Genomic DNA, 20824 nt, shown 5'->3' on the forward strand with positions numbered 1-20824 from the left:
AAAAACTTTTTATAAACAAAATTGTATTCAGATTTTTCCATGCCTCATCTATCACCACCATGTTTTAGAATACCTTCAGCAAAAAGACATATTGGCATTTTTCTCAGCTAAAAACACTGGAAGTCCTCAACATTAAAACAACCGCTGCCACCTACTGGCCACATTATGTAACTGCATGTCAAACTGATCTACACACACCGGCCACTTTATTAGATCCACATGGTTAGAAACTGGCTTGATCCCCTTTTGGCCTTCAGAACTAACTCTGTTTTTAGTGCCATGGATTCAACAAGATGTCTGGAACATTCCTCAGAGATTTTGCTCCATATTAACACGACAGCATCATAAAGTCGATGCAGATCATGATGAGAATCTCCCGTTTCACCACATCCCAAAGCTGCTCTGTTGGATGTAGATCTGGTGACTGTGGAGCCGTTGGAGGACAGTGAACTCATCGTCATGGTGGAGATGATGTGAGCTTTGTGACATGGTGCATCATCCTGCTGGAAGTTTCCATCAGAAGATGCTACACTGTGCTCAGAAAGGGATGGACATGGTCAGCAGCAGGACTCAGGTAGACTGTGCTGGTTAAACCATGTCATGTTGGTACAAATGGACCCAAAGTGGGACAAGAAAAACTTCAGCCAGTCATGTCTACATGATTAAATGCGATTAGATATTTGTATTAATCAACTGTTGAGGATGTAGACAGTGATTTAAGTTAAAAAAAAATAAACTGTTAGTTTTAAGATTTTATTCTTGTGGACATAAATGAAATGCTGCCAATTGTAGAAAACGTGCATTTTCACTTTAAATCTCTCCTCACCAGAGAAATGTATCCATGTTGAACATTTAAGAAAATCGTGATGACATTTGATGCATTTCAAGATATTTTTCATGATTAAAACTGTACAGTTTCCATGGAAACATCTCTATTTCCCAGTACTTTAATACTCCCAGTACTTCCTGGTACTTTAATCTCTCCACTGATAAAAGAAAACATGACCGGATGACAATCCCTTCTGTTCATGCAACCACATTCCTGTGAGCTGTCAATCACTCCACACACTGCTGGTAAGCTGAGAGCTTCACCGCGGTGCTCAGCAGATGAGGCAACCGACACTCTATAAATGATTCAGCACACCGTCTGCTTGTGGAGATAAGATCACTTATCAATAACTGAGTGGAAAGTTCTGGCAGCTTCAATCTGTGGCGCGATCATGAGGTGCGAAGTAGCCCAAAGAGCACAGCTGTTAAAGAGAGAGATCTGACTAAATCGTCAGTCAACATAAGATTCAAGCAGATATTTCCCTACAAGATAAATAAAGTCCTTTTCATTTATTTATTTATTTATTCATTCAGACACCTTACAGATTCTACCAATGGTTACCTGATGAGCAGAAGCATCTGAAGGGAAAGAGGAAACTTTAAACACATTTTAAAAGGAACTTTTGTAGTTTGGTGCAGGTCATTTTATTTGTTTTGTTTGTTTCATTTAGATAAGTTCCAGTGTGTGTTTTCTAAGTTATAGAGATCTATTTGATGTTTTGAGTCTGCATCTATAAGAGGAAGGCAGGTATAGAACCAGCATGTGCCGTAGCAGGTGTATGGTTACTTTCAAGAGCTTAAACTGAAAGTAATTTAATTAAAAGAGGCATTTTACTTACTGGCTTATTGGTGACAACCAAACCACCAAAACCAACGGGATTTGCTCTGACAAATGTTCTTTTTTTTTTTGCCATTTGTGAAGACAATATCTTTGGTGCATTCATGGTGCACATGGTTTTATTATTTCATCCTTAAAAATAAGTGCCTCAACTGGAATCCTTAACCTGGAATTTAAGGAATATCCCAAGATGCTTTGTGCAACTCTGGTCCTTCTCATGTCTTAAATATGACGACGTTATGATCACATCACCCCTGTGCTCCCTTCTCTGCACTGGTTTCCAGTTAGTTTTAGGACCCAGTACAATATTTTATTGATTGTTTTTAAAGCCATAAATGGTTTGGCTCCCTCGTATCTGTCAGAGTTGTTACATCAACATACTCCTGCCAGGACCCTTAGGTCCTCTTCTCAACTTTTACTTAAGGTCCCGTTGGCCAGATTAAAATCCAGCCTTTTCTGTTGCTGCTCCTGAGATATGGAACAACCTTCCTCTTCACATCAAAGCTGCATAATCTGTCTCTGATTATAAGTCTGTCCTTAAAACCCACTTCTTTGCGCTGGGATTTGGTCATACTTGAGCTTTTTCTTTGTGTATTTTAAATTTTTTTTTTACTTTTATTTTAGATTTTTGTTTTGTGTCCAGATTTTATTTTAATTTCAATAAACTTAGTCATTGCACAAGTGCAATGAAAGTGACACAGACCGCTCTCATGTTCAAACGATAAAATAAATAATTAAACACATAAATAAAACACAGAAACAATACTATAAAAAACAAGACTATTGATAAGATAATGCTAAAAAAGTATGAAAAAGTGACATTAGTCTCACAGGCACTAAAACCGCAGCTAAGACGTTGCTATGTAAAAACAGAGTTCAGTGATGCAACAGCTCTAGGATTATTATTTCATGTGCAGTGTTGTTGTTTTAATGTTCAGCACTTTGGGCAGCTGCTGCTGCAGAAATGTGCTATATAAATAAACTTGAACTTAAATTAACACGACAATGTCAAACAAAAGCTCAGCTGAAAATGTGAAAACTAAATTAATCCTCACTGCTTCAACAGGAATTAAAATGCAGTATTAATTCAGAATCTGACTGCTATGAACGCTTTTGGTTTAAAGCTTTGCATGCAGTCAAATTGCAGAACACCCAGTTTGCAAATTTACCTTATTCTCCCTCCGTCATCCGTTTTGGCATCCAAATATTTAGTCCGGAAGGGGTTGGGATTCTTCCCGTCCTGGTAGTGTGTTGTTACTTCAAGACTATCATACAACTGAAAATCTTCGGCCTCATCTTCGTTTGCATCCTCATTCCTGTCGGCTTTCTTCCTCTGATGGTGGTCAGCATGTTGGCATGGTCTCTCCTGATTGAAGCTCTCTCTATCTGACCTGCAAGCCTTCAACATGAGACACATCTTTCCACAGACTGGCTCTTCATCCATGTTTTAGGTCGACTGCAAGAAAGTTTTGGATCTGTAACTTGAAGATAAAACAAAGAAGTTGCATTGCAGTGGTAAAAAATTGAAGTCAATATACAAAGACATGATAATTGAGCAAAACAGAAATATTATAGAATGAAGACATACTACATACACTGAATAGTTCTGTTGTTGTTGATATAAATGTTGCTATTGTTTTTATTATTATTATTATTATTGGCATTGCTCCATGACTAACTGCTTATTGTATTCATATAGATTATGACATATAAAGGATATTATTATTTTTATATAGTCATTACAAATATACTGGGTTACTACTGTTGTATTGCTATGAGTTAATGTTGTTGTTATTGATAATGTATTGCTCATCACTGGGGTGGGATTACATATAAGCTAATGCTTCTACCCACTCCTTTTGAACATTTTGTCATCTTTTATTTCTATGGAGTTTTTTTTTGTTTTTGTTTATAGATTTCATGATGTTCAAATAAACTTTTTCAATCAACTTAGAAACACAATCAGCAAAAAATAAATTATTGGCATATTTGTTTTGGATTTGTTTCCTAATTTAAGGCCTAAAATTACATGCAAGGAGAAGAGACCAGGAAAAGAATGTGCAAACATGGACAAGGCCTCTTTTCTGAGAAAATGAGGAAAAATCTGTAACTTTCAGAGGTCAGTAATTTATAACGAAAAATATGGATAAATATCTGTCCTGTCATAATGATATGAACCAGCCAGCAAATGATTAGTCTATTTAATCAGCTACACATGCATTTAACAGCCCCAAACCTTCATGGAACAACTAACAACAACAAAAAAAACCTTTAATTTAACAAACAGCTGGTTTTTAGGAAAAACTAGCGGCATAAAAGGCATAGAGTCACTGTTAAATATCAAAGCCGAGTAACGTTCAGGTTGTGTTGTTTGTAGCAGCTGTCATGCTGTCATACAACGTGTTAGCATTCAGAGAACACACATTTCAGTCCCAACTTTGTCATAAAATACATTATCTGGGACATTTTTATGGATTTCTTCCGAGAAATACTGTTAAATTTCACCATAATCACTAAAAAAGTCAAGATAAATGAACTTCTCAAACAACTCACTTGTTTTCTTCCGTTGTCTCCATGGAAACGACGTAGTATGCTGCGTTCCAGTGCTCCTTCCAATGCTCTGAATTTCCATCTTCAACCTGCTGTTTTTCAAAGCGGTCACCAAATAAAATATAAATTAATCATTTTCTTCTCTTGGCCCCAAAACAAGAAGCTTTCCGGATAAGGTAGGCAGGACTGTGTGCAAATCTTTTTCATCGTACATGACATGACCTATTGGGTTTAAAGTTGGCTGCTATTTAAAAATACACACAACACCTGAGACACTAATCACACACTGATGATCACCTGATACTGGTTAGTATATTGGAAGGGGAAAAACTGGAAAATATTGACAAATTGCACAATATAAATTGTGAAAATGTAATCTATGCACCTAATTTGTGAATGGTTTAAATCACTGTTGTCAAACTTCAGGTCATCCTGCAGGTTTTTGTTGTCTCCATGCTCCAACACACCTGATTGAAACGCAAATAGGTCAATAAGAAGCTGCTGGATCCATTTGATTTGAATCAGCTGTGTTGGTAAAAGGAAACAAGCAAACTGGCCCTCGAGGACTGGAGTTTGATACCCCTGGAAATGTTCATTTTTACAAAGTCCAGCAGGTGCCATCTATGTTTACTGTAAAAGCTGGTAGGAATTGTTCTATGAAGCAAAGTTGTACATCAAGCTTGAATGTTGTGTACTTTTACCTCTTTGGCCAATTTGCAGGTAATTCAGTCATATTATTTAGAAGTGTTTTTCCATAACTGAAGCACCACCTGACAGGATGATCCATTTTAACAAGCAGCCACCTGAACATTAACTTAATGAGGTTTTATAGGCAAAACCTCCCCTTGGCTGGCAAAAAGTATTCATAAAAACCATTTAATCTGCATTTTAGCAAGGCAGTAAACCACTTCACCCACTAGATGTCCTCAAATATTTTATTCATCATCCGACATGGAAAAGTGAAGTTAAACCTTTTTAATATAAGTATTTCATTCACAAGGCTCAGAGAAGCAGGAGTAAAATAAAAAGCTTGCAAAGGGTTTCAAGATTTATTGTCAAGGAAGTGACATCTCATTATACAAAACACTTCATATGAAGCGAGTGCTTAGATGTGCAGACAAGTTGTTCCCGCTTGTGTCCCAAACAAATTAAAACCGATCCCTGTTTAACTTATTAAATAACGCTCTTAAAGCTTGGTGAAACATGCGCCGTAAGAGGGTTTCTTCCTTAGAAAACATCTCAGGAGGTAGTTGAAGTGATGGAATGTTTAATCGACCTCCTCGATGGTTGGTCCGGAGGATCCACCACCTGGAGCAGCGCCGCCGGCTCCGGGGAAGCCACCGGGCATGCCCTCGGGCATACCACCGGGCATCCCACCAGCGCTCTGGTACAGCTTGGTGATGATGGGGTTGCACACCTTCTCCAGCTCCTTCTGCTGATGTTCATACTCATCCTTCTCTGCAGTCTGAGAACAAAATGAAACGAGGTTAGGAGAGAAAGCCACAGGTAAAAAGGAAAAAGAAAATCCTAATTTTAACAACATTTACCTGGTTCTTGTCCAGCCAGCTGATGACCTCGTTGCATTTGTCCAAGATTTTCTGCTTGTCGTCGTCGCTGATCTTGCCAGCGAGCTTCTCGTCCTCCACGGTTGATTTCATGTTGAAAGCGTACGACTCCAGGCCGTTCTTAGCAGACACCTTGTCGCGCTGGACGTCGTCCTCGGCCTTGTACTTCTCGGCTTCCTGAACCATACGTTCGATGTCCTCTTTGCTGAGACGACCTGGAAGAAAAACTGCAGTCAGAAACCGTGCAGACGTGCGGCGAGTCTGCTGCGGTCGGACTGAAACTCACCCTTGTCGTTTGTGATGGTGATCTTGTTCTCCTTTCCGGTGCTCTTGTCTACAGCTGAGACGTTCATGATGCCGTTGGCGTCGATATCAAACGTCACCTCGATCTGAGGAACGCCACGAGGAGCGGGAGGGATGCCCGTCAGCTCAAACTTGCCCAGCAGGTTGTTGTCCTTCGTCATGGCACGCTCGCCCTCGTAAACCTGTTGGAAGGACGCGGGGGTTAACGGACGGATCAGAAAGCTAAGCGCTCCCAGCGTCTGCCAGCTTCACTTCGCTCAGACATCCAAGGAAGGTCTGGGCCATCTTTGGTCTCACGACCTCTGGTGGAAACTACGAATGGCAGGAATAAACGTCATCACAGCGAAACATGACAGAGGTGAGTGCCGCGCATCTTGTCCTCACCTGGATGAGCACACCGGGCTGGTTGTCAGAGTAGGTGGTGAAGGTCTGGGTCTGCTTGGTGGGAATGGTGGTGTTACGTTTGATCAGAACAGTCATGACGCCTCCGGCCGTCTCGATACCCAGGGACAGGGGGGTGACGTCCAGAAGCAGCAGGTCCTGCACGTTCTCCGACTTGTCGCCAGAGAGGATGGCAGCCTGGACGGCTACAAATACAAAGATTTAGTCCATAGAAACGGCAAAGCCGACTGTTCAGTCGGTTCTGACATCTTACCAGCTCCGTAGGCCACGGCCTCGTCTGGGTTGATGCTCTTGTTGAGCTCCTTCCCGTTGAAGAAGTCCTGGAGCAGTTTCTGGATCTTGGGGATACGGGTGGAGCCACCAACCAACACGATGTCGTGGATCTGACCCTTGTCCATCTTGGCATCACGGAGGGATTTCTCAACGGGGTCCAGGGTGCCGCGGAAGAGGTCGGCGTTCAGCTCCTCGAAGCGAGCCCTGGTGATGGAGGTGTAGAAGTCGACTCCCTCGTACAGAGAGTCGATTTCGATGCTGGCCTGGGTGCTGGAAGACAGGGTGCGCTTTGCCCTCTCGCAGGCGGTGCGCAGACGACGGACGGCCCTCTTGTTGTCGCTGATGTCCTTCTTGTACTTGCGCTTGAACTCTGCGATGAAGTGGTTCACCATGCGGTTGTCGAAGTCCTCCCCACCGAGATGAGTGTCTCCGGCCGTGGACTTGACCTCAAAGATGCCATCTTCAATGGTCAAGATGGACACGTCGAAGGTGCCGCCGCCGAGATCAAAGATCAGGACGTTTCTCTCGGACCCGACCTGAAATCAAACGACAGAAACGATGAGCCGGGTCCATTTAGGGCTTCACATAAGAAACATTCAGACGGGAAAAACTGACCTTCTTGTCCAACCCATAGGCGATAGCAGCGGCGGTTGGCTCGTTGATGATACGCAGAACGTTGAGGCCAGAGATGGTCCCGGCGTCCTTAGTGGCTTGACGCTGGGAGTCGTTGAAGTAGGCGGGTACTGTGATCACAGCGTTGTTTACGGTCTGATTAAGCAAAGGCAAACCATTAGTACTTTATAAAGGGTCAAATTTCACACAAACTATTGAAAACCCAAACATACTTTTCCAAGGTAGGCTTCAGCAATCTCCTTCATCTTTGTCAGAACCATGGAAGAGATCTCCTCAGGGTAGAAGGACTTAGATTCTCCTTTGTATTCGACCTGGACCTTAGGGCGACTGTTGTCATTGATCACATTGAAGGGCCAGTGTTTCATGTCAGAATGGACAACTGGGTCATCAAATCTGCGGCCAATCAGTCGCTTCGCATCTAGAAAGAATTTAAAATATTATTAAAGCTTATCCATTAAAACTTTAAGCAGGCATTAAAAGGTCACAAAGCAAAATTGACAAAAGAATGTAAAGAAATTGTGAAACGACATACCAAAGACTGTGTTGGTGGGGTTCATGGCAACCTGGTTCTTGGCTGCATCTCCAATCAGCCTCTCTGTGTCTGTAAACGCCACGTAGCTGGGCGTGGTTCTGTTGCCCTGGTCGTTGGCAATGATTTCCACCTTGCCATGCTGGAACACACCAACACAGGAGTAGGTGGTCCCCAGATCAATTCCTACTGCTGGCCCCTTAGACATGTTTCCTGTGAACAAAATAAAAAAAGCATTGAAGTTTTAAAGTTAAGAAAGTTAAAAGAACATTTAAGTTAAGAACATTTCATAGGATAAACAATTTATGTAAATTTTTAGGATTAATAAGTTTATTTAAACAGCACATTTCTACAGCAGCAGCTGCCCAAAGTGCTGAACAAACAAACCAACACTCCACAAAATTAAACATTGCACATTAAAAAAAATTGGACACAAAACAAATCTAAAAGTAAAAGATAAAATACACAAAGAGCTCAGGTATGACCAAATGTCAGCATAAAGAGGTTGGCTTTAAGGGGAGACTTAAAATCAGAGACATTGAAAAGCTCCGATGTGAAAGGGGAAGGTTATTAATGTTAAAAGGGTCAACAAACGTGTTAAAGAGGAAAACCAGGAAGGAGAGAAATAAAAAGGAAAAAGCCGCATTGAAATAAAATGGCTTCCATCGTGACCACGTGACAATGATACAGCAGCTTCCTACCGTCAAAGAAATTACAAAATTCTTTTTTAATTCATATTCAAATTAAAATAAAATCCCAACGTGATCATGTTTGACTTAATATTCTGTTTTAATATGATTTAAGAAAAAAAAAAAGGCGGTCATATATGAAGAAAGAGCAACCGGAAGTCCGTCCCTGCAGGAAGCTTAGAGGTTTTTCGAGAACCTTCTGGAAGCTGCTGGAATCACCTCCTCCCCCACCTCACCCGGCTCTAACAGCTGACTAAAGCACGGTGCACGTGCTTTAATGCGACACACCGTTTCATCGCCAACCATATTTACTCTCCATCCATTTTAACATGAAGTTTTGTTTAAACTGAACATGAAAACATTTTGTTCTTAAACAGCTCTGGCTACAAAGTATCACACAAACACTTTGAAATAAAAAGGTTAGCTTTCATAACATCACAACTAACAGGTTTCTAAGATAACTCACCGAATTGTTGGTTTGTGTTGACAGAATGTGTTGATGTGGAATGGACAAGAGCGGAGAGGGACGTCCAACCTCGCCGGGATGAGAAGGGAAAGGAATCCTAGCGTACGGCGGATCTTTTTATATGCCCGGCACGGCAGCCAATCAGCGTCGAGTCTTGGAGTTTGTCATTCACATTTTACCAATGAGGTTCAGTATACTCGATGACGTCAACGAGCGTCCCGCCTTCTTCCTGCTTCGTGATCTATATTTCATAATCAGTGAATGACCGCATGGCTCGAAGTGAAAGCTTTTTTACTTAAAACACAAAATATTGTTGAACGATTTTCCTCTTTGTTAAATGTTATGTTTAGATTTTAATTCCTCTATTAAACCGTATAAATACCTCTTAATTTTTTAATAATTAGTGCAGAACTTGGGGGGGGGCTTTTGTTCACAGTGCATCGTGAGAAGTGTTGGTAAATTTAGCTATATTGCAGTATATTTGTTGTAGCCTAAAAAGCCTTTCAGTTATGCATCTGAGACAATTTCCAAGGATTTAAATTAGTTCAGGATTTAAAAAGCCTTTTGACACGGATTAAGCTCAATCTTCTCATTCGGTCATGAAACATAAAACAGACTTAGCTTTGCCCTGAATTAAACTAAGATGATTCTTTGAAGGAAGATCAGAAGAACTACTTTATGATTAAATTGTGGTTATACTTAAATCTCCTGGTATGCAGGTTTAGCTGATGATTAGGGGTCTTGTAAAGTGCATATTTGGTGTTTTGTAAAGTGTTTATAGGTAAACACTTAATTTCACACTGCACTTTTAAAAGAACCTCAACAAGTATAAACACCCAGATCAAACAAGATAATAGCAATTCAAATGTACTTTAATTCACAGCCGACCAGTTTATGTTGTTTTGCTTTTCTAAAATGATTTATTATGTTTGATATATTCAAGAAATGCCCGGCATCCAAACATAGCCAGTCCTCCAAAATTCCTGTCAAGCTGCTTACCATCTGTATTTGTGGTTCCTCAGTCAGACTTACTCCCCTTTTTGGAAGGTATTTTGCAGCAGTACATTTAGGTTAGGTCCTAAATAAATTTATTGTTTTGCTCTTTTAAAGTCTCAAGTGGTGGAGTATGAATATCTCGGGGTCTTGTTCACGAGTGAGGGAAGGATGGAGCGCGAGATCGACAGACGGATCGGTGCGGCGTCTGCAGTAATGTGGACTCTGCGCCGGTCTGTCGCGGTGAAGAAGGAGCTGAGACAGAAGGCGAAGCTCTCGATTTACCAGTCGATCTACGTTCCTACCCTCACCTATGGTCATGAGCTGTGGGTCGTGACCGAAAGAAGGAGATCTCGTATACAGGCGGCTGAAATGAGTTTCCTCCGCAGGGTGGCCGGGCTCACCCTTAGAGATAGGGTGAGGAGCTCGGTCATCGGGGAGGAGAACAGGGTAGAGCTGCTGCTCCTCCGCATCGAGAGGAACCAGTTGAGGTGGATCGGGCATCTGGTCAGGATGCCTCCTGGACCTCCCTGGTGAGGTGTTCCAGGCACGTCCCTCTGGGAGGAGACCCCGGGGAAGACCCAGGACACGCTGGAGGGATTATATCTCTTGGCTGACCTGGGAACGCCTCGGGATCCCCCCGCAGAGTTGGCAAATGTGGCTGGGGAGAGGGAAGTCTGGGTTTCCCTGCTTAGACTGCTGCCCCTGCGACCTGACCCTGACTAAGCGGCAGAAGATGGATGGATGGATGGATGGATGGATCTTTCAGAAGTTTGATGGATATGTTAAGTTAATTTCCCCATTTACATACAACTTGGTGTTTTTTATGTTCAGACACAATATATTCTAGCAAAATAGCATTTATTGGTACAAAATATATACATTTATACAGCATTTATATTTTACAAAAGACATTCATTTCTGAGTAAACTTTAATTCACAAACAATTCATCAGGAAGAAGTGAATCTGCTTCTTCATGCAGCTGTCCTTCCAGCCAGTCACAAGGATGCAGTGCAGTACAGAAAACTCCTCCAGCTTCTGCAGCTTCATTTAATGTCCACATCAAACATCAGAAAATAGACGCAGTGTGGGTATTTATAAAGCAGCAGAGCTAATGGAACGGAACACAGTAGAAGAATAAAAACCATGTTCTTATAAGTCTCCATTAATGCTGAGAAATATGGAGACTCAGCCTTCCAGGATGCTGGTGGTGACCTTGGCACATCTTTGGGCACCTTATTAACATTCACAGTGATATCAGCACAGATATATTTGTTGTTTTTGTTTTTGTTTTTTTTTAGAAAGTGCTGCAGACATTTTCAAGCGCAACATCTTACATGTGCAGTTAAAATAAAATAAAATTTAAAAAAAAGAAAAACCGTGATGATTCTGTATGGCGGTCAAAGTGACGTCTCCTTTATGTCAGGTTTGGCTGAACTTTGTGTCTGGGTTTGAGGTTGAAAGGTTGGCTGTCTCGTTGGTCTTTCTTCTGATATCATCGCAGCTGTGTTTACGACTGAAGTTATCGCTGTGGGTTCCTTGACGACATACTGTGTGAACGCTGTGTTGAGGATTCCTGGCAGACAGACACACGGACAGATTTCAGGTTTAGTGATATTTTGTGGAAACAGGCTGCAGAACTGCCCCATGTCTGCCGGCAGAGTGGCAGAGAAGAGCCTCCAGAATCTAAAACTCAAGATCGTAAATTTTAATGAGAAGTAAAGTACATTTACTTTAACATTTCATGGGATGCGGCTGTAACTCAGGAGGAAGAGCAGTCGTCTTTCAACTCAAAAGTCGGGGAATAATTTCCAGGCTTCCCCTGACTGTGTGCCAAAGTGTCCCTGGGCAAGACACTGAACCCTAAGTTGCCCCCCCGATGTGCCTATTGGGGTATATATGTATATATATATATATATATATATATATATATATATATATATATATATATATATATATATATATATATATATATATATATATATATATATACGTCGCTTTGGATAAAAAGCGTCTGCTAAATGACTGTAGAATAGAATCATTAAATTAGCTTATAAACTAAATACAACATATCAGTTCTTAATGCAAATGGTTGATTTTTCTCCCCAAACTGATGTACAAAGAACTCCATCCAGTCACCAATAAATACAGAAAATATATAAATACTTGAATACAAATACAGACAAAACACTGGAAAGATACTGAGGTTAAAATAAAAAAAGGTATATAAGTGTCCTAGTTTGTGTGACAGTGACTCGTATAAAGTGAACCAAACAGCGGCAATGTGAACAAACCCAAAAATATCTGACGATAATTCTACATGTTTCTTCTCAGAGCATCGAATACATGATCAGACTATCGCATGTTATTGGATCATTAATTATTGAAGTGATGTCTCAACACAGATCAACGACAAACTCTTACATGGACTCAAAACCGTTTTACTGCTCACAAGTTATTAAACTATAATGTGTGGTTTGTGTGTGTGTGTGTGTGTGTGTGTGTGTGTGTGTGTGTGTTTGTATGGATGTATGATTAATGATGACTATCACATGTATTACATGTTATTTATTTTTAAATTGTTCTTTTGTTATTTATCTATTTAATTCTTTTCTTTTTTTTTGTAGACACTGATGCTCCTGATTTGTGTTGTTACTTTTATTTAGAGGACCCCGTTGAAAACGAGATGGTGCATCTCAAGGGGTTATTCCTCTATCAATAAATAAATGTTATCAATTAATACCACGTTTTCCAGCAGACTTCTACGCCTGGGTACTTTCTAACCAGGAAATAATGAGCAGGATTCCTTCTCTAAACCAAAAAGTGACACCCCATAATATTCAGATGAAGTATAAAATGTTCAAATATAAATCCTAAAGATTAAAAATGGATTTCTGAATCACCTCTTCGCCGTTGTCCTTGCGCGTTCTTCTCTTCATGGCTTGATTTTGATCTGCTGCTCTCCTCTGACGGGTTAGAGTCTTCATTTTCTGTAACAATAAAAACTGTAAGACGTTTTCCACGTGAAAAACTAGTTCACACCACAAGTTCGGCATACTTATGCCGATACCTTTCCACACAGAAAATCAGAAAACCGCGGCTTGCTTACCTTTCCTCCAGGCAATGTGAGCTCTTCTCAGCTTGATGGCAAAGAAAATGACCACCACCAGCAGGCCGAAGATGAGGGACGTAACCAGGATGACCAGTAGGAAGGAATTTCCTTTAGTTCCTTTCATCATTTCTCTGTCAGTATTTTCTGGAGATGGACAGAAGGCAACATGTCACTCACTTGTAACATCACACATTTAAGTTGCAGCGTGCAGAAGATGGATGTGTCTGTTTACCTCCTGTCATCTCTGTGCTGTTGTTGAAGTTCACGTCTTCTGTTGTTTCTGGGAAAAATGTCCCACCTTGAAGAAAAATTGCAGATGATACAAAAATTTTTGGTTTATTGGTGTTTAGCTTAACACACATGTTGAAATACATTTTTATCATAAATTTCCTTTAAGAACGAGTGTACATCCTGCAGGTTTTTATTTGTATCCCTGCTTCAACACATTTGACTCAAATTAAATGGATCCAACAGCCTATGACATTAACTGGGACGCATGGAAAACCTGCAGGACTGAAGCCCTTATGGAACCGAGTCATCCCGGTCTACAGGATGAGGCAAGGTACATAATGCATGAATGGGATGAATAATTCAGCCACTGCAGCTGCTTTTTAACAAACTGGCTCAATGTTAGATGTAGAATGACCACTAGATGGCAGAAAACAACAAAGAATCCCTCATCCAGTCATCACCTGTGGTGTTTGCCTCTTCAGTGATGGTTTCATTGCTCATCACAGTTGAGTCTGGCAACATGGAGGATCCTGAATAATCTGCAGCAAATAAAGATATTTCATGGGAAAATAGAAATTAATATGAAGAAACGTAAACAGTTGAGTCCATTTACAATCATTACAAGTTGAAATGTATGAATGTTCACATAAAATAGTTTTTTTTTTCATGTTTTTTGGCTCTCAGAGTGGAAAAAGTCAAAACAAACACACGTATAGTCAAACTTCAGAGGGGGAGAGATAAGATCTCTGATACTAAACTTTCGTGTTCCATTCTCAGACTCTATGAATGCATTCACCGTGACAGAGTTTCACATTTCACCTCAAGCTCTCCGACACAGGAAACACATCTCGTAGCATCACAACCACAGTACAATGTGTAAGGGTCTGATCGTTTCCATCTCGCAGGCCCAATGCATGTTTTATTCAACAGAAACGTTGCAAAACCCCTCACTTCTTCATACGGAACCTTGAAATGTTTTTGTAATCCATAAAAGTAGTTTTGATCAGCAGGTTGAAGGTGTTTCTTTGGACATCTGCTGCTTTTTAGCTAATTTTCTGCTAAAGTTTGGACCATTTTCACAAGATTGTGTTTTTAGTCCTTCTGAAACTGAAAAGCAAAGCATGAAAAGGTTCCTAACTCAAAGGAAGAATCGGTGTTGTGTCTGTACATTACAGACAACTTAGCAGCAAATCCATGTCAAATGAGATCTGTAGGCCCTATTTTTTACCAGCAGTCTGTCACAGAGACGCGTCACTTGTTCCAGTTTTAGTTGCACTTATGAAAAGTTTGATGGGTTTTGGAGATTTCCAATGAGCCTAGAGTTGAAAACCTGGCATTTTGCAACATGTCCTGCAGGAATGGAGGACAATGAAGCGGATGAAGAGGATCAGAAATCCAGTAAAGACTTGATACAGAATATAGGAGATTTTTCTGAACCTTTGGCTGATCCATCAGAAATGGGTCCATGGGAGGGTGGCTGTCTAGAAACAAGTATAAAAGGATAAAATGCTAGATGACATTACACAAGAATTGGACTGAAAATCAGTGGAAACAGGTCTGGTGGAGGGATGAATCCTCCCCAGATTTTAGAGCTCAACGTTACTGAAACTGCATGAACATCCAAAGAAGAGCTTTGGAAAGTCTATAAGTCTGGAGAATGTTCCCAAAGACAATGGCAGAGCTTGTTTCAGACTGTCGGACCAGTTGATCAGTTCATCCTTCCGTCTTTATGTTGTCATCGGTGAATTTTTCCCACATTTTGTCCTTATAACCTCACATACACTCTGTTATCAACCAAGCTCTTGACTTTTTGGTGAATAGATTCATTTCCAGGATCAACTTTTGGTGTAATTTATTCCCTAATTTGTCTTAAAAACAACTTGTTGCTGAGAGTGTGTTAATCCCTCACCATTTGTGCTGACACGGGGCCCTGCAGATGTAACAGGGTTTAGAGGAAGTCCAGAGGATGCCGTGGCAGTCTTTGAAACCCACTCATCCTCGGTCGAGGGGCCGCTCAGACCTCTGGTTGTAGAGTATTCCTCGGTTCTGCCACGTATGAGCCATGTTGCTGTTGTGCCTGCTGCCCCTGTTGACCCCCGAGGTGGAACTGTGGGTGGACCAGCCGTGGTTTTAGCTGTGATAGAAACAGGACTCAGTTATGGGAAAATCTCTGAAAAGTCACGCTGACATGAGGAAAATCTGCCAATCACACCTCAAGTTTCGTAAATTAATGCAAGAAGCTCGACTATTTACATAAGTAGAAAGAGGAAGCAGCACAAGGCAGCCTTTTTTTGGCTTTTGGTCAGTGTAGTTTCACACCTCAGAGCTGTGGACAGTGTAATGAAGCAACTCATGAGAAAAAAGAAGTTTCCAGTGCTTTCCCTGTTTTGTGACGACACAACCACACTGTCACTGTTCCTCAAAAAACCACCCTGCATGTAGAAGTACTTTAGCGTAAACAACTTTTGGGTAAAATGAGAACCAGTTCCAGCCATTCTCTCTGATGGTTACTAATTAATGATTAAATGAAAAATAAATGACTCACCATCTACTCCAATTTTGACAAATTGGATCAAAGGTCTTGTGAGCAGGTCCGGATGGCGAACGAGGCATTTCAGGGTGACCCTCTTGTTCCCCGGTGTGACCGTTAACATCCCAGCAGAGGTCATCTTTTTACCTTCACGGTAAACATTTGTTTGAACTGTGGAACAAGACGGATATCGTAAGCAGGTGGAGCAATGAGTGAACATGGAAACTGGTTTAAAGTGTGACATTTTCCATCACTGTGAGTCACGTTGAGCCACAGGTGGGTGTGCTGATGAAGACTCAAGCCCACTCTGTGGTTCTTTATTCTAATTTGATCAAATCATTGAAAATTGCAGCTTTGCTTTCAGAAGCTGCTTCACAGATGCAAATGAGTTATTTTTAGTCTTCAGCTTCAAACCAGCAGAGTCAGGAAATGCTAATGTTTCCTTTTCAGAATCTATTAGGACTAGTTTTGGGCAGACAGCCTTTTCTGTGAAGAGTTCTAGGTTATGGAAAGTGCTCCCTACAGACCTTAAGACCATACCGGATTTTAAAAGGTCTACTTCCAGACTTAAAAACTGGATAAAGACAAATCAGGCCTGTACTCACCTTTAGTATTGTAATTTTTTCCATGTGGGTGGCAAATCGGTAGTTTAGATTGAATGTATTGACACTGTTCTTATTTCAAACTGAATTTATTGACAGCCTTGAATGTGTTTTACTTAATTTTACATTTTGGTGTATATATACGTATTTGTATTTTGTATGTATATATAAAGGCAAATATGTGTAACTTTTAATTTTCATAATGCAATGTAATCTGTGTGTACTTTCTTATTGTGTAAAAGCCCAACTAGGGACGGGCATTGAAAATTAGCCTTGGCTAAAATGCTGTAGTATGTGCCATCATTCATGGAGCATACTTGTCTCTGTCAAATAAAAATGAAATAAATAAATACAATACATTTATTCCCATAAAAGATGAAGAACGAAAAAGTTTTAAGAACTTATGTTGTCCCACTTGCAGCTGAACGTTGTTCATTTGGGTAAAATGTAAAATTAAGACCTCCAACTGTCCTCTGTTACCTGTTTATGCCCTTAAAAAGACTTAAACTGGCCCATTTTCTATAAAATCCCTTTATTCACGTTAAAAAACTATCATAGTTAGTACTAAGATTAAGATGTAATTTAATTAAATTGAAAAGGATTAATACAATTTCTGTATTAGTAAAAGTCAGAATTATTGCATTTTAAGGGCTCCCCTGTGTGATTTTAATAGTGCTCCATACAAGCCTAATGAACACATTACAGCTCATGTTGTCTAACATTACTCCACAGAAGATAAAGGAGGGTAAAATACAACACAGGAGGCGATTTTAGACTAAAAACAAACCATTTTCTACGTAAAAGAAGTTTGAATGTTCTCTGCTGACCAAAGAAGATCAATTCATATCAAAATAAACCCTAAGACTTCTCCTATCTGACACACAGGTGTGATAAATAATAAATAATAATAAATCCCCTGTCCTGAACATCCAGTTTAAGTCGCAGCAGAGAGGTAAAAGTTCCCTTTAACAGGAAGGAAAAACCAGCAGAACCAGACTCAGGAAGGCCAAGTCTTTGCCTCGACCAGTTGGGTGAAATACATTCTTCTTGAAATGCAATGACCATGGACGGCATATTTGCCTTCATATATTATGCAGCTGTTATATTCTTCAAGCATTATTTTCCAACAATATGTGGCTGCATGCTGATATGCCATCAGGAGGCAGACGGCTTCAACTTTACCACTTTTAAGTTCCATCGTTTCACATATGTCTCATTTAAATAAACAGGTTAGTAAAATGTTTGCTTGCTAGACGAAAGCGTCGCATTGCATCAAATCTTCTCTTTAGTTCATCTTTCCTGAACATCCACACGCTAGTGATTGGAAAAAGTCTGTTAACAGGAAGGAAAACCTCCAGCAGAACCAGATTCAGGAAGAGCTGCCATCTCCCTCGACCAGTTAGAGGCAAAAAACAAATAATCATTTTTGTCCTTATGTGGTACTTTTCTTTGGTAAAGTTAAGACTTTCAGTTCTTTTCAGCTCACCTTGGAATTCAGGCTTGTGATCGAACTTCCACCTGATCTCAGGAGCGTGTTTATTTCCCTCAGCAACACATCTTATGATTGTTCTTCCTTCATGTTTTGCGACTGACATACTGGGATAACCTGAAAAACACCAAATATTTCACATCATGACATACTTAACGATATATTTTGGTTAAAATGTTGCATGTTGGGAAGTAAATCTAATATTGAGTCATTGAGCAGCCATCAAACTCACCCAACACAGTCACCTCCATTTTGATCTCAGTGGTTTCTTTGCCATAGTGGGAGCAAGTGTAATTGCCTCCATCACTGAAAGTAACATTGGAAATGCTAACGGAGTATTCGGACTTGGAAAGCTTGGTGATGCTGTATCGTTTGTCCTTTAACACTGGAAACAAATAAAAAATAAAAGACATTTAGAACCTCTCGTTCACATCATGGTGGCGGCTGTGTCAGTGTTATTGGTGTGCATCACGTACAAATGGCACCATTTGCACCTTTGGTCCGTTTGAAGAACATGATGTCTTGGTCTGGATTCTTCCATTCCACGTTGGTCTTGTGATCAGTGATGGGGCAGGTTAGGTGTAGTGTGTCGCCCTTCATCACAGTCACATGCTGCCATATCGCGAGGGAAACTGCAACGAAATTTTAAAAAAAAAAGGAACTTTGATTTCCTTGAAAATTACAACTAAGAACCATACATCTGCCTGGACTTTCTGTTTTTCCAGTGGTGGTGTCCAGATTGCCCAGTTATCCAGGAACAAACGAGAAACAATCTTCTGGTAATTAAAAATTAATCCAGTTAAATCTGGAGTGGACGTTTTTTCCCTCCAACACACCAATGAAACCCTGTTTCTCACCTTTCCACTCATCTGTTCCCATATTACTGGCCTGAGTGTGGAGGTGGGGTGATGTGAAGAAAAGCATCATCTGTACTGCAGCTTCAAGACGCCCCCCCCCCCAACCCCCATCCCATTATAAAGCTTCGGTACTGCGACAGGAAGTAATGTGGTCAGTGTTTCTTCACCGAAAGAGAAAGTAAAGCGAGAAAGGCGGGTGTGAAAGAGAATATAGACTCTGTGTGGGCCGCTAACGGGGGCTTTGGCTGCTTTTTTCTTTCCTGTGGGGTGAAAATGACGAGTCATTTGGAAAACACATATGTGGGGGGGGGGGGGCTTGTTGACACCCGCTGTGGAGAGCAGTGGGCTTGAAGGGTCAAGAATTAACTCACATCTTCTCAGCATGAAAGCTTTTCCATTCCTTACATGACCAGATAAAACATAAGTAATACACGGATGAAAGTGTACTGCAGAGCGACCTGCTATAGAGGAAGTATTCAGCCTGATTGTGTTGTATGTACACTTATCAGCCATAACATTAAAACCACCTGGCTGATTTGATGCACATTGGTCTTCATTTCATCATTATAGGTTGTCTATTCTCAGAAAAAAAAGGACTATTTTACTTACTTGTCACAAGAGAGGAACTCTAAAAGGTACAACTGTTGCACCTCCAACAGCAGGGATTTATTCTCTTGTACAGTATAAAGACCAAAATTGTGCTTTAAGGGTCTTTGTCAGGTACAAACTGCAAAAAAAGGTACTTATTCAGAGAGTAGAGTAGTTTTATGTTTGATGGTATCAACGCAGTGCAAATCTTTTGTAACCCTTACAAGCAGTTAAACTGTTTCTATGAGAGAGTAGTCATAATGAGTCGAGGTCCTGTTCTTCATGTTCCTGAAGAACAGACACTGGACAGGTTTAATCAGTTTGGTTCTGTGAGGACGGCTCTGAAAAAGCCCGGCTGTAATGATTAATAATGACTTTGTGTCCAAACTAAGACGCTGTCTTCAGACATACACAGAAAACTCAGAAATGAATAGAAAGGGTCTTAAATATCTGTTAAAACAGGGTGCAACACAGTCAAATATATCATAATAATAATAATATATATCAGAACAGGAAACAGCTAAACTGGTTACCATTGTAAAACAGGCTCATAAAGGAGTTATTTTAATTTCAATGACGAAAAAAAAAGTGTTACATGCCGCCGTTCTTCTTGCAACTTTTAACACGCTGCTATTTTTCATGGCATGTGTCACTAATGTGATTTTACACAACAACTTATGAACAGATAGCAGAAGATGGGTGAACGTCTTGTATCTCAAAGCTGCTGCTCAAATGTGTTGGTTTTAAACAAGCAGGATAATAAACCAGTGTCAGTATTTACAAGTCTGCATCACCTTGTCTGTGCAAAACATCTCACCTAGGTTTTGCACCTATTTATTTCCAATTTTTTAAAGATTAATGAAAGAAAAACATAATTTCTACACTCCTGTCAGAACAAGCAGAAATAAAACCTAATTTAAAATGTCTTTAGTTGTAAAAAATGACATTAAAAAGGTTATTCCAACTTCAAAAATGATCAATTTCAAGTCTTAAAATCATTCAATTTTATAAAAAAAAATACTTCTAAAATAAATTTCAAAAGACTTAAATGTGCATTTTCCTTAAAGTTTGTCTGAAAACCAGAAGACAAAAGAAAAGAGAAGCTGCTTTATTTTAAGAATTCAGTCATTTCCTCTCGTAGCTTCAGTCATTCTTCATATCCTGTCATTTTTTTTCTTTTTAATATCTTTCATAACAACCACATCCAGTCAAAATATTCTCATAGAAGCAAAAACTTACCCTGAATGTGAAGCAAAAAGACGGCGAGTTGCAGCTTCACTTCCATTTCTGTCGCTAACGCTCACAGTTGGACTCTGCAGTGTTTCCCTTTCAGCAGAGTTATATA

General features: G+C 40.2%; 2 protein-coding genes across 2 annotated transcripts; both read right to left on the reverse strand.

Moving 5' to 3' along the window:
- Positions 1 to 5251: 5251 nt before the first annotated feature.
- Positions 5252 to 9162, reverse strand: LOC306761556 (heat shock cognate 71 kDa protein). The gene is made up of 9 exons (XM_079247777.1): positions 9077 to 9162; positions 7925 to 8134; positions 7605 to 7810; positions 7375 to 7527; positions 6740 to 7295; positions 6469 to 6671; positions 6068 to 6266; positions 5764 to 5996; positions 5252 to 5681 (listed from the first exon to the last, which is right to left on the reverse strand). The coding sequence occupies exons 2-9, from the start codon at positions 8127 to 8129 to the stop codon at positions 5484 to 5486; spliced, it is 1953 nt and encodes a 650-aa protein (XP_079103903.1). The 5' UTR covers positions 8130 to 8134; positions 9077 to 9162; the 3' UTR covers positions 5252 to 5483.
- A 2308-nt stretch (positions 9163 to 11470) lies between these two features.
- Positions 11471 to 18913, reverse strand: crtam (cytotoxic and regulatory T cell molecule; the record flags this gene model as incomplete). Its single annotated transcript, XM_079247470.1, has 10 exons — positions 11471 to 11646; positions 12974 to 13060; positions 13180 to 13326; positions 13415 to 13480; positions 15323 to 15547; positions 15959 to 16114; positions 18032 to 18151; positions 18267 to 18419; positions 18529 to 18666; positions 18892 to 18913. The coding sequence occupies 10 exons, from the start codon at positions 18911 to 18913 to the stop codon at positions 11471 to 11473; spliced, it is 1290 nt and encodes a 429-aa protein (XP_079103596.1).
- Between the last annotated feature and the right edge of the window lie 1911 nt (positions 18914 to 20824).

This window comes from Telmatherina bonti (assembly GCF_933228915.1).
Source record: "Telmatherina bonti genome assembly, chromosome: 10".
NCBI lineage: Eukaryota > Metazoa > Chordata > Actinopteri > Atheriniformes > Telmatherinidae > Telmatherina > Telmatherina bonti.

Coding starts and splice junctions, on each gene's coding strand:
- LOC306761556 (XM_079247777.1), bottom strand. CDS start 8,129: ATGTCTAAGGGGCCAGCAGTAGGAATTGATCTGGGGACCACCTACTCC. Junction 7,296..7,374: donor CCTATGGGTTGGACAAGAAG/GTCAGTTTTTCC, acceptor GTTTGATTTCAG/GTCGGGTCCGAGAGAAACGT. Junction 6,267..6,468: donor AGCCCGGTGTGCTCATCCAG/GTGAGGACAAGA, acceptor TCCTTCCAACAG/GTTTACGAGGGCGAGCGTGC.